The sequence below is a fragment of the Rhineura floridana genome, chromosome 3 (assembly GCF_030035675.1).
Source record: "Rhineura floridana isolate rRhiFlo1 chromosome 3, rRhiFlo1.hap2, whole genome shotgun sequence".
NCBI lineage: Eukaryota > Metazoa > Chordata > Lepidosauria > Squamata > Rhineuridae > Rhineura > Rhineura floridana.
Window position 1 is genome coordinate 14916014 of NC_084482.1, and position 13365 is coordinate 14929378.

A 13365-nucleotide genomic window follows, 5' to 3' on the forward strand; every position below is an offset into this window, starting at 1 on the left:
TTCGGTTAAATTCACATAGAGATTTTTTCTAGCCGGGGCCACCTTATTTCGTCCCCTCAAAAAACTAAGGAGCCTCCTGGGCTCTCTGGCCAGTGAAGGCACTTAGGAGCAGTGATGTTAATGGTTCTGTCCATCTCTCTGTCCATCCTCTGGGCCTCACTGGGAGCACCAGCTGTGTCACCTGGAGAACCCCACAGGACATCAGTCTGGGAGCAGGCCAACTTTAACAAATTTCCCACCTGTGCAGGGAGGTTGAGTCAAGGCCAGTCCAAACTTCACCAGGGATGATCTGCTGCCGTCTCCAGCTTTGAGAGGGGAGCTGGCCCGTGTATTTTGTGTTGTGCTCCAAGCACCTCAGGATCACAGCAGAACTGCAGAAACAGTCCCCTCAGCTCCAAGTTTGGAGCTGTGGGGTGTAGTCTCTGATCTGTTGGACAAGACCTCATCTCTTGTGAGGGAGCCATCCTGACAACAGCCACAAATTTTGTTTGGCATCCAAGCTCAGACAATCTGTAGATCTCTGGGAAGACCTGTACTGTTTCCTAGTAATGAGCCTTGGGGGATGCTCATCCTTGGCTTGAGAACTGCGTATATACTTGATCCAGTACCTAATAATGGCATTGCTTCCTATATTTTGGGTCTGACAGCCTCAAGTCTTGATTGTGGTAGGCAATTCTCTGCATATCTTCCTCCCTAGCATTGCTTCAGCTGGTCTGCTGTCAGGATGCTATTTTTTTTAAAAAAAAATCTGACAGTGGCTTTCATCTGTCATGTCCCATCACAAATAATTCTTAACAACTGGGAATTGTAGGCCATTAGTGCTCAGAGTTGAAAATAATCTTACGACCTACAAAATAGAACCACAATTTAAGGGTGGGAAATGAAGTGTAATGTCTGGTCGTTATCTCTGTCTCAGCCTTGTAAGTTGACAGCTTCCAATATATTAGCTGTGGGCCATCAGTAACTGCCTTTATCTGTGTCCCATTTAACACCAAAACAAAGTCCACTTGAACATGTCTCAAGACTAATTAACAAAATTTGCCTTTCAATATTTTGAACGTTAATATTAAGATGACTAGAGCTTTTACTTTGTTTATTAAAAACAGTTATAATCTGCCTTTCACCTGAAGGTCCCAAGGCACAAAAAAATTAAAAACCCAAATTAACAATATAAAACTAAAACAAAATACAGGAACAATAATATAATAATCCCCCCCGCCAAATCACAGAACCGTAAACTACAAAGCACTCTCAGTACCCAGTGTGCCTCACCCCTCTCCAAAAGCCTGGACAAAAAGGTGCATCTTCACCTGCCTGCAAAAAGTGTCGAGGTGAGATGCACCTCAGAAGTGAGGTTATTCTTAATGAACTCAGCAGGTGACCTTTAGTATGCCACTGTCTCTCAGCCTTAGTTCCCTAATATAGGTATAATACCGGCCAAATGATTAGTTAGTGTATGCTGCTGTGTGTAGAGCACTGTTGGAAATAGCACTATTTAAATGCAAAATAGTATTATAGTAGTAGATGGCATTAGCAAATCAGCTTTTTAAAATATATTCGTGTTTTAGAACAAGTCTTGCAGAAGTGTTCTGTCCGCTAGAATTTATAAAGGTGCCCATGATTTGGTTTTCTTCTTAATGAGTTATGTTTCTAAGCCTTTTTTCCCTGTAAAAAGTACATACATGAAATCAAAATGAGTACACATTAATTTTTCCTTCTTTCCACCTTCTCTCTTGCACCTCTGCCCTGGAAGTTCTGGATCAAACACAACTATGGGACATAAGAACCACTTAGCTTCAGGACTACGAGCTCCCAGGTCCTTCCCACATGTACTACCGTGGAAAAACTGTAAGTAACAGTGTTGTTCTCATAGTACACATTGGGCTGTGTACCATGAGGCCCCCTGGCACTTATAGTGTGACACGCTACCTCTTGTTAAGATCTCTCAAAATCTCAAACTTATTTTATTTTTTTTAAAAGAAGCCTCTATTTCCGTGGTTACAATAAGTGATGGCATCAGATGCCAAATGACTGATGAGGCCAGTAAAGAGCCTGGGAAGCCTTCTAATATGCATCTCTTTTGATATTATATAACTGATATTCATTAGAATTGGTAACTCCTGGTGGGAACATTTATATGATGCCATAATAGTCATTAGTGGTAGCTCATAATTGCTTTTGGACCTGTAAACATAACCCATACTATGGCTTAGTGTGAATAAGCAAACATGCAGGTTTGTGGATAGAAGACGATGCCCACTTTGCTCCACTTTCAGTCCTGCTGCCATAGCTGTGAGCTAAGCCATGGGGAACCTTTTTCAGCCCAAGGGCCACATTCCCTTCTGGGCAACCTTCCAAGGGACTGAGGTAAAAGTGGAGGTCATCCAACAAAGCTCTAAAAAAGAGGGGAGGGAGCCCCAGAATGACAAAAAAGGACGTGTGGAAATGTCAAAATGGTTTATTTGTACACATATATCTTAAAAAGTCTTTGTAAAAAGCCCGGCACGTTTCGGCTATCAGTGTTCAGCCTTCATCAGGGGTAATTACAGATTGTCTCGAAAAGATTCTTTTCAAAGTATTCTGGCAGGATTTGCCTAGAAAAATAGAATACTGACCACAACACTTTTCTGAGAATACTTTGAAAAGAATCTTTTCGAGACAATCTGTAATTGCCCCTGATGAAAGGCTACACACTGATAGCCAAAACGCGTTGGGCTTTTTACAAAGACTTTTTAAGATATATGTGTACAAATAAACCATTTTGACATTTCCACATGTCCTTTTTTGTCATTCTGGGGCTCCCTCCCCTCTTTTTTCAACCTTCCAAGGGCCACATGCCAGTGGTGAACCCAGCCAGAGGCAAAAGTGGATGGAGCAATTGGTGTAAATTTTACCCTTGTACAATGTGCTAGTTTCTACACACACTTGCACACCCCTCTCTATCCTCCATCCAGGCAAGCAAGTGGTATTATCAGAGTTCAAGGATGCATTCCAGCCAGGCCAAAACATTTGAGGTGCAAAGCAGCACCAGTGAGGGGTGTCACCTGGGGAGAGTTCCGAGGGCCAAATAGAGAGGTCTGGAACTATGGATTTGGCCCCCAGCCCTGAGGTTCTCCGCCCCTGGCTTAGTGTTATGGCTAGAACCAGGTTCATGGTTTTTCTCTCCCAAATCATAGAAAAACCAGAACCAGGTCTTGTGGTTTGTCTGGAGCAAGACAAACCATGAGCCCAGGTTTGCACATAACTAAAACGAGCCATGGCTTAGCCCCAGGTACCTGAGCAACAGCAGGACTAGGGGAGGAGTGCTGTGGCCAAAATCTTTGCTCTGGAAACTGCAAGCTTGTTCGCGCTAAGCCATAGTTTGGCTTAGTGTTGTTAGGTCTCTTGTTAGTACTCTGTAATGCACTGTGCCCATTGATCCTATATAAATGGTGATAGTGAAAGAAGAGTTTTCATTTTGCTCTACTCTTACTGGATAAGAGAGGGCACTGTTTGCCTCTGCCTCCGCACCATCAGCTGCCCTGAAATACAAGTTTAGGAGTGCTTTGGAAGAAGCCTGTCTGGGAGCATAAATAGTATCTGGCATTTAAGTGAGCCCAAGACACTTGTGGGAGGAGGGGGTTCAGTATTCACTCATGTTAAGTTCAGTGGAGCTTCATGGTGAACAGCTGCATTAGGCTTGGTTTCCAGAGCTGCCACCTCTTCAGATCTCGTGCAGTAACAATCAGGAATGTGTCTGGAATTATTATTGTCCCTTCTTGGGTGGAGCAAGAGGGAGATGACTGAGCTTGCCGTTCTTCTCCTCCCTTTGTTCCGTCTCTGAGGTGGCAAAATGTCCCCTCCGTCTCTTAGGGTTATGAATGGATAGGAGGAGGATGAAGGTCTTTGCATTCTTCTATTTCTGGGCTTTAGCTTCTCATCATGCCATGTGTGTGAATGTGCCCTTTTTAATGCAGTATGGAGACTGCTCCTGTACCAACAGCTGCAAATAACTGAATTGGTTTCAGTGTGCTATAGCTTCCTGCAGGGACTTGTGAGCTTTCCCCAGCCTGTGCCTCTCAGTGCTGAAAGTAGAGAAATGGAGAACTTTTGCCTCACCTGTGTGCCTGACCTCTGCTGTGTCTGAAAAAGTGCTCCCAGGGTCATTCATGGATTAGTTATCCTTCACATCCTTTAATTATCCTGTAATCCAGCCTTCCCCAATGTGCTTCCGTAGAAAGCTAAATTCTGAGCTCCTGCCCCCTTCCCCAGTCCCGTTCTGCCCAATGAAGATGGGCTTAAGCCAGGGATGAAGGATGTGGCACTCTAGATGTGTTGCTGGACTACAACTCCCATCATCCCTGGCCATTGGGGCTTATGGGAAATGGAGTCCAGCAACATCAGGAGGGTACCTGGTTGGGAAAGGCTGCAGTGCAATTGATTTAAAAGTGGCAGTTTCACTCATTTAATATGTGCTTAAGCTTGAAGGGGGCATTCTAGTCCATTTACAATTTGAGAATGGGAAACTAGGGTGTGGTGTGGCTCTTGGGTTGATTGCAGAGTTCAAGGTGAGCAATTTTGTTGGTGGTAGCAGCGATCCCTACCAAGGTAATTTGAAATGGTTTGGAGAAGTGAGTGAGTTTCACCTTGGAATGGGAAGCTCTGGTTCTAAAATCTTAAGCCAGGCTGCTGTGTAAATATCTTCTTAGGCCAAAGCTATCCCATCCCACAGTTTACTGTGCGTTTGCAGCTGTTGGCATTCCCATTTAATTTGCATAGTCCACAAGATGTTCCACTCAAACTTCCCAGTCTTGATGCTTTTACCCTCTAAATTTGGTGTTACCCGATACAAAGGTAATCTCAATAAATTGGGGGAAATTGGGCTCCACTCACTCAGGGTCACAGATGATTTGTTTCAGTGTTTTTGGGTGGTCAGATCAGTCATCGCTTTCTGCTGCTCTCTTAGTGCTTTCATTTCTTTTCCAGCAGTGCAAGGTAGAATATATATTCTTTTGATCGCTCAGATATGCACAAAATCAGAACTGCACAAGCGAAATCACATGAAAAATTTCCACACCAGATATTGGGCAGCGTTCTGAGAAGAGTTTGAGGGTTTACTTCATTTCTTACTCTGCTCATAACTATTTCCAGGGCGCTCCTAAACGGAGGAGTTTCTTTTGATCTGTCAGATTTCCACATAGTCAGAAAACTGCACAAGCAAATTTACAATTGCCTGACTGCTTTTGCACACTTCTTGGGCTGGGATTTTTTTTTAAAAAAAAGCATGTGTGCACAGCTATCGGTGCACATGCTCTGTTGGTACTTAATTGGCAGAATCTGCAAATTAGAAGGCAGGGACAAACTCAAAAGGGAATGTGTAAATGGGAAAGACTGAAGTTGCTCCTCATACAAATTTAAATACTTGTGGGTGTGGACTACTCTGGTTTAATTTGAATGGGGAAAACATGGATTAACAGCTAACTAATGCTCAAATGTAGACAACTCTGCAGTGAAAGGAGCTTAGAGTTGCCTGTTGTTGTTGTTGGAAATAGAAAATGAAGCTGTGATTTGAAGCAAATACCTGGCCGCAGGGCATGGGATATCTTACTGAAGATCAGCTTTTTACAAATACTGTAACAAAACATTGGTTTCTTTACCCTTCTCCAGGCATTCCCTCTGGTAGGCACTTAAATGGATAATGATTGTAGTAATGGACATCTATCAGTTCTTCTTGGCTATGTAGTTTTCATGGCTTTGCTAAATTAAATGTGAAATCATTTACTTGAATAACACCCTGGAGTAGGTTGGGGGAGCTAATGGATGCTTGTCTTAAATCTGTATTCTTGGAGGTGACCAGCTAATCAAGCAGCTGGCCGTTTTTGTTTCAATGTTTAGAATCCTGTTTATAATTAGGAATGCAGTGAGAGTTTTTAGCCTCTCTGTTTTTGAGAAAGTAGCTCTCGGGAGTTGCAGTTCTGGGAATGGAGCAAAATGAGCTCCTTCAGCACTGATTGTCATTAAGGTCCAAGAGAGTCCAACTATCAAGTGAATCTGCAGCAAGTTATATTGTGTTACGCTTGTGATGGTGAAACTCAGTCCTGTTAGTAAGTCCTCCAAAGTTACTAGCATGTAATAGTCTTATTTGCCTGCTTTTTACTCATAAGAGGGCCTGATAAAGGATGAACAAAATATTCCATCTATCCTTTGCCAACCCCTTACGAATCAAAACCAGACTGGTTACAAAGAAATACGCTGCAGGCTGGAAATACTGCAGGCTGCTGAAGGATGGCTTCCTCTTTTGCCAGCTGTCTGCATTTTTGATGTGTGATGGCTGCCTGGGCCAGCTCCAGGTTTGATAAGAGCCCTGAGCAAGGTGCCCTGGTGGAGTCCCAGCACCTCTCTGGTAATCCTCCCGCACCCCTTATTTGGGTGCAGCTAGGGGCCAGCAGCGGTGAGCAGGGAGCACACTCTGCTCCCAACTGCCCAGTACAGTCTCAGGAGCCCAGTGCTGGATATGAGGCAGCCACAGCTGCTGCTCACATCCTTATTTTCAGTGCCTCTAGGCCTCACTTTCAACCTTCATGTCATGAGCAAGGCCCGGAGACAATAAGGAAAAGGAAGTGAGCAATGACTTTGGCTGCATTGTGCCAAGTGCTTGTAAATGGAAGCTAGGCACAAGGCAACTGCTGCTGACTTCTTTCTTCTCAAATCCTCTGGGCCTTGTCCCAGACATACATGTTGGAGGCGATGCTCAGAGGCATTGAGAATAAGGTAGTAAGCAGCAGCTGCCTCATGCCCAGGCATCACTTCCTCTGTGGCCAGCAAGAAAGCAAACAAGCTGGCAAAGGAGGAGCAGAGTGATCTGTCCCTCCTTTGCCAGCCCACTCACTGACCTGGATGGAATTCCATAAGCTCACTTGCACAGGCAAGTAGTTGAGCTGGTGTGATGGCACAGAATGTTCATAAACATTCCTGTTGCTTGGGGGACACAGCTGAAACAATTTGACAATTTTCTTTTCTCTTAAAGATCTGGATTAAATGCAGCCAGACTGAGAATAAACAACCACAGGCGCTAGGGACAGGGAGAAGTCCTGATTATTAAAAAAAAAAAAAACGTGAAAGGCTTAGAGAATTCAGAGGCAAGGTAACTGAAAGAAAGAGCAGACTATGCAAGTGACTGAGAAACAGGAATCTGAGAAAATTTCATATTGATGGAGTAAGCTGCCAGTTGTTTGGCTGCGGGCTTCCAATTTAAAACATTACCTCTGTTTAGTTCTGCCATGGACAGCAGGCCAGCTGCGTACAGTAGGGCCCCACTCATATGGCAGGTTAGGTTCCAGACACCCGCCAAAAAACGGATCAGCTGTAGCGGCGGGGTCTGGAACCTAACCCGCTGATCGCACCAGAGGAGGAGAAGATCAGTGGTCAGCTCAAGTGTGAGATCACGCCAGAAGAGGAGGAGGAGATCAGCTGTAGCACTCTACAGCTTATGTTCTTCTCCTGCGGCGAGATCAGCTGGAGCGCGGGGAGCTCCAGCCCCCTTTCCAGCTGATCGCCCCGCTGGTGCCATGTTAGTGGGGCGCTGAGAAGCGGGGCCCTACTGTACACTGTTTTTGTACCATGAACACAGTACAGTCGCTGTTTAGTGTGCTTGACCTGTTGTTGGCCCTTATCTACAGGTTGCTGATGTTAATCTCAGCTATCAGCTAGAACTATAGGCCAGAGATAAGCTTCCAGCTGCCACTCTTTGGTCTGCCAACTCTTGTCTTCCTCCAGGAAGAGGCCTAATTATTTATTATTTTATTACTTAATTTGTATTCCGCTCTTCCTCCCAGCAGGAGCCCAGGGCGGCAAACAAAGTGCTAAAAACACTTTGAAACATCATAAAAACAGATTTTAAAATACATTAAAACAAAACAGCGTTAAAAACATTTTTTAAAAAAACTTTTAAAAAGGGTTAAAAACATTATTAAAAAAATTTATTAAACAATTTTAACACAGACACAGTGTGTTAGACCAGTGTGTTCCCTTCAGTTGCTGGAGTAAGTCTGGAGCAGAGTGTTTAACCCCACGTGGCTGTAGGAACGGTTCCTAGATCAATGACAGAACTTGTGCTTCTCACACAAACTCAGGGTCTGAAGGGCAGTCTCCAGAACCCCTGGTAGCAAAGCTGGTAAAGAACTCTTGCTGAGGCTCAGAATAAGAACTGGGCTAGGGAGCTCTTCAGGGGTCCTCAAATACTGCTTCTGCACATGGAGGCTTGACATAGAAAGGGGAGCTACATTTTAGCTAGAACCATTTTCATGTTTTCCTTCAAGTTTCTAATAACTTTGGTTTGATAAATAGTTACTAGAAATCATTTTTGTGTGCCTCAGGCCAGTGGCTTACCATGAACCCACTTCATGTCTAGGGATACATTCCCTGCTTTCTCCACTTGAAGGATCATGACAGTGAAGATGTGGGAGAATATCCTAGGGTTTTTCTCTGTTCTGCTTTCTAGAATGAAAGCGTCCCATCTCTGTGGGCAACAGCATTCTGGGAAGAACTGGCAAATGCTATGAGCAAACATTTGTAACCCCTCTCTTAAAGAAGTCCATCCTGCAGAGAGGAAGTACTAAGCCAAAATAGCTACTTGCGTGAGTTAAGACACACCATACAACTCGGTTTATAAAGCAATGTGCTATAGATTAGAGTTAGTGCTTTGGGCTTTTTGGCAAAATAAATAAATAAACCTTGTCTGTATGCACAAATGTTCAAGGAAATAAAATATTGGAGGAGGAGGAAAATTGAGCTTGGCATAAATAGCAAGTAGTTTTCCTTGGACCATCCCCCAAAGGTGAGAAGGGGCTCTTAAACCCTACCAAAAGACTTGAGGGAACGATGGCTGATCTGAAGCTGGGCAAATGTGTGAAATCAGAGTCACCCTGCCATTCTTGTTGATTTTCAACACCCCTCAAAACCTCTCCCTACATTTATCACCAGTTTTAAATTCTTCAAAATGCCCTTTAGCCAGTCTTCCTGATGTGTGTGGACATCAACTTCCCCTCTGGTTGTGTAGAGCCAAGTTTAGTAAATGGGAGTGAAAGGCATTAATGTTGTCTGTGTAAGGTAATCAAGGAGGAAACAACATCAGCTGGGTTGAGTCATAGTGCATTTGAAAGTAGCTCTCCACTTCAAAATGCCTCATTAAGCACAATGTTTTTAGAACAGCAATCCAAACATCTTTTCTCTTTTTTCATTAATTTCTCTAATTGAACCATCTAGAAAAGATTGCCTAGCAGGAGGCGTGTGTGTGAGGGAGAGAAATTTGGTTCACATTCTTCAAGAAAGTACAAGATATATTGGTGCTCCATGTCTAATTTCTCCTGATGTACAAGATGGAGGAAAACTGTACTGTAAAATATAGTATGTAAAACTTTAATCCCTTAAGCTAATGTCATCTTAGCATTAAGTGGCACTCTCTGGTGATTTTGCTTTTTCTTGGAAGAGTGGAAATGATAAAGCTTTCCAAATGCTCAAAAGATGGCAATTCTCGTCCCAAATTCAGAGACTGGGCCATGCAGTGTTCAGGAGAATTGCCTCTGCTCTGATAAATCCGCTTGGCCTGCTGAGAATCTTGGCTTTCTGTAGCTTGGTGAGTTTTTGGCAGAGTGAAATCTCTTGAAATTGAAGGCTTTGAAAGTAAGATACCTGAAACATAGTGGAGAATTCAGTAGTTCAATATCAAACTTTCAGAGTGCTAACTACTAAATCCCAGCTTTGTAAATATGCATATTTAGGTAGTCTGGACAGGGCTGGCCCCAGGCATGCCAGGGCCCTTGGGCACCAGCCTGCCCCGGGCACCAGCACCCCCCTTCTACGATTCGTGGCAGGATGAGTACCGCGGATCACAGGGCAGGAGCTCCCAACCCACCTGCTATTCCCCCGCTCTACTTACCTTTCTCTGTGCTGTTGTTTCGGCTGCGCACACTGGTTGGTTGATGGCAGCAGGGGCTTCAGCCCCTTAGGGAAACCTCGGCCACCATCTTGATTGATGGCAACCCTGCGCGCACAGTGCATGCAGCTGCAAAAAACAGCAGAGAGAAAGGTAGGTGAAGCGGGGGAATGGCAGGTGGCTCGGAAGCTCCTGTCCTGTGATCCGCGGCAGCAATCCTGCCACAGATTGTAGAAGGGAAGCACGGGGGCCCACAGGGGCCCTCAGCCAGGGCTCCACCTGGCCGCCCTTTAGAGCCGGCCCTGCATCTGGATACCTTGTTCAAGAATAAATCACCATTGGTGCTCAGATAAAGCAGTTAACTGTTCAGCTGTCAGCCTGTTTTTGAATCAACAAGATGGAACTGTCTGAAGGTTTCACTGCTTCACAGGAAGTGATAGTGCCTATCTCAGTGTGATAGTCATGCAAGGTTAGTAAGGCTTTCTCCAGAGTTTCTCCAGAACTGCAGCAACAAATTTAGTGTAGAGAGAACTCCTTGGAGAATGCATTCTCTGCCTGATGTTCAATCAAAGGATAGTTTGACAGAGCTCATTTTATTCAAGAGGACTGTAAAACCCTTCCCCAATTTCCCCACCTCATATGGCTAAAAGAAGTTCTATGCTGTGTTTGCCTGTGAAGCTTATCAACAAGTGTGGTACAAATTCTGAGTTCGCTCACAGCTTTCAGTCTTAACCTGTTGGAGTATTTTTGCCCTTGCATATATATATCTGTGAGCAAACAAACTGTGAGAAGGGATTGATGATGCTTTTCTTGAGATAATTAGTGGGATCACAAAACCATTTTGCCTGACACATTGTGTATGGATTATGATGGCTTCTATTTTAGGGTCTAAATTGCTTGCTTTTAATTTAATTGCAGATGCTGGAAATTGAAGACCATGGCAGAAACTGTCCATTCAAATGGCAATCAAGTGCTCATTATCTACTCTTAGAAAGATCAGTGTGCCAGTAAAGAGACTCAGACTGAACTGTGTTCCTGTTTGGTTTGGCTAAACTAAACAACCTCTGAAAATTAAAAGTCTTAATCCTAAATGTGGCAGTTAACAATATAGTTACCTATGCTGTGTTAGTTAATAGGCATTGTGCTCCAGGAACTCCTCTTTCAGAAGCCCAGTGAAGTAAATGGGCCATTTGCAAAAACAAATATGATGAGTGTTAGAAGTTCCCAGTCAATGGAAATGGTTGAAACGCCTTATATGAAGATTCAGGATGACTCCCCTCTAAAAGGGGGAACAATCAACTTGGCACACAATGAGATCCAGTTCTGTAGCTCTGAGTTGTGATACTCGGTGGTTACTACATTACGCCTATGGACTTTACTGTATTGAGTTTGCTTGTTTTACAAAGCAAGTCACAAGAGATCTCTTCATGCCCATGGGGATATTAATAATCAGGGCCGGCTCCAGGCATGCCTGGGCCCTCAGGCATCAGCTTGCCCTGTGTCCCTGCGTGCACGCCCCACACACACCCTTCCTGTCTGCTGTCTTTTACCATTGCCCTTAACGAAGATGGCGGCCACAGTTGCCCTAAGGGGATGGTGGCAGGGGCTTCAGTACCTTAGGGAAACTGTGGCCGCCATCTTTGAATGGTAAAAGACAGCAGACAGGTAGGTGGGGGGGCCATGGGGCGGCAGAGGGCCCCCTAGTAGCTCCAGGGGCCGTTGGGCCAGTGCCCCACCTGGCCACCCTTTAAAACTGGCCCTGTTAATAATCACCTGGGTCCATAGTTGTGTATTCCACCATCTTTCCTAGAAAATGATTGAAAAACATCTCCATACTAAAGTGCTTCATGACCATTGGAAATAGCACTGATTTGTAAAGCCCAGGTAGAAATAAAGGGAAAATAGTATGTGGCACAATCTATGACTGTGATGTTGCCACCCTTGCTGCAAGATCTGTTACTTTGCTCTCTTCTTTGCCATCCACCTAACCCTCCCTTTATGCGCTTGTGTGCCCTTTTGTGGAGTGAATAGAGGCATAAAAAGTTTCTACCCTGTGAAGCTTGGCTATTTAATACAGTGTCTTAATCAGAAAGCACAATGGATTTTGGAATATCCTCCAAGAAGTGAAAAAAGATGCTGGCATACACCCATGCCATTCAGACATGTACTCAAAGCCATGAGAGGCTTTTTAACAGGTCCTATGTAGCTGAGAGAACCACTAAATGAATACAAATGTATGGGTCTTTTCTATGGTATTGGTACTCTCTCTTTCTCCTGGAGCATGCCAGTTTCTTAGAAAGGACCCACACAATTGGTCCCCACCCATGTATTCAGGACATTTTTAATGTTCACCTAACTAGGTGGGAGCTGCTCACACAGCTAGGGGCATCTGGAAGAACCTAAGAGCAGGATGGAAAAACATAACATGTACAAGCCAACCAGTAGTATTGTGTCTGTGCTCTGTCGCTGTGTTAGGGCTGACACCTCTTTAACCTTTTTTGACATATCAAGGAATGAGCTGAAGTGGTCAGGACAGCATATTACATTACTGCTAGTGACATGATTATCTGGATGCTCCACAACAGACTTAGGAGTGAAGGGCATAGGTATTTCTCATCTGTTTCCATGATTCCTTGAGATTATTGCTTAATCTGAGTGACAAAGTAACCCATACTGTTTTAGTCCATCTCCTGGCATGCCTAAGGGTTAAGCTGTATCTGATCTATTGCAGCAGAAGTTACTTGCTTTCTTTCATTTCCCTTTTCATGTCAGTGGTGAAACCTAACGATGCATGATCATAAAGATAATGCCATTAAAAAGGCACTGGGTTTGGCCTTTATCTTTCCAATAATTCATTGAAAAATGCCCAACCTCAATTTTCTTTTTTGGTAAGCTTTTTGTAGACTATTTTTCCTGTTGGCATGATAATTCTAGTTACTAAAGAAACTGTTTCTTTGATTTCTGTTAAATGTTTAAATTTCCTTTTTTCTGACTGTTTCTTCAAATAGGAATAAACTGTAAAGAATTTAAAAGCAACATTTATTAAAAGAATTCTTAGTAATAATGAAGTGTTGCCTCATTGATCTCTAATTCAAGAAAGAGCACTTATAGTGAAAACCAAAAGGCACCCAATACAGGATACTGCAGATGTGGATATGGCACTTTTGTTTTCATACTTGCATGGTTTATCATTCAAGGACACACACGCACCCCAGGCGTGTCTTGAGGGCCTGTGGTGGTTTTTGTGCATGGTAAGAGAAATTGTGAGGGCAGGAGCATATTTAGGAGTGCCTCCAGACATGGACAATTTAGCAATACCCCATAGTTTTTCTTTAAGCTGGAAGCAGAATAGCAACTGCTCTCTCCCAGACCTTTTAACACTGTGTAGCTAAGTGGGCAGTCCCACTTTCCTCAGCCCCAAATGTTATGGGGGTGATTTCCTTTTGATTGGG

The 13365-nt window shown here is 43.9% G+C and overlaps 1 protein-coding gene across 8 annotated transcripts in view; it reads left to right on the plus strand.

Moving 5' to 3' along the window:
* Positions 1-12981, plus strand: part of LOC133379402 (gametocyte-specific factor 1-like) — a 32267-nt gene extending 19286 nt beyond the window's left edge. For all 8 annotated transcript variants that reach the window (XM_061614577.1, XM_061614578.1, XM_061614579.1 and 5 more), the window contains 2 exons: positions 1754-1848; positions 10832-12981. In XM_061614577.1, coding sequence (XP_061470561.1) covers positions 1754-1848; positions 10832-10845 — 109 coding nt within the window. In that variant the 3' untranslated portion in view covers positions 10846-12981. The remainder of the gene's footprint in view (positions 1-1753; positions 1849-10831) is intronic.
* The last annotated feature ends 384 nt before the right edge of the window (positions 12982-13365 follow it).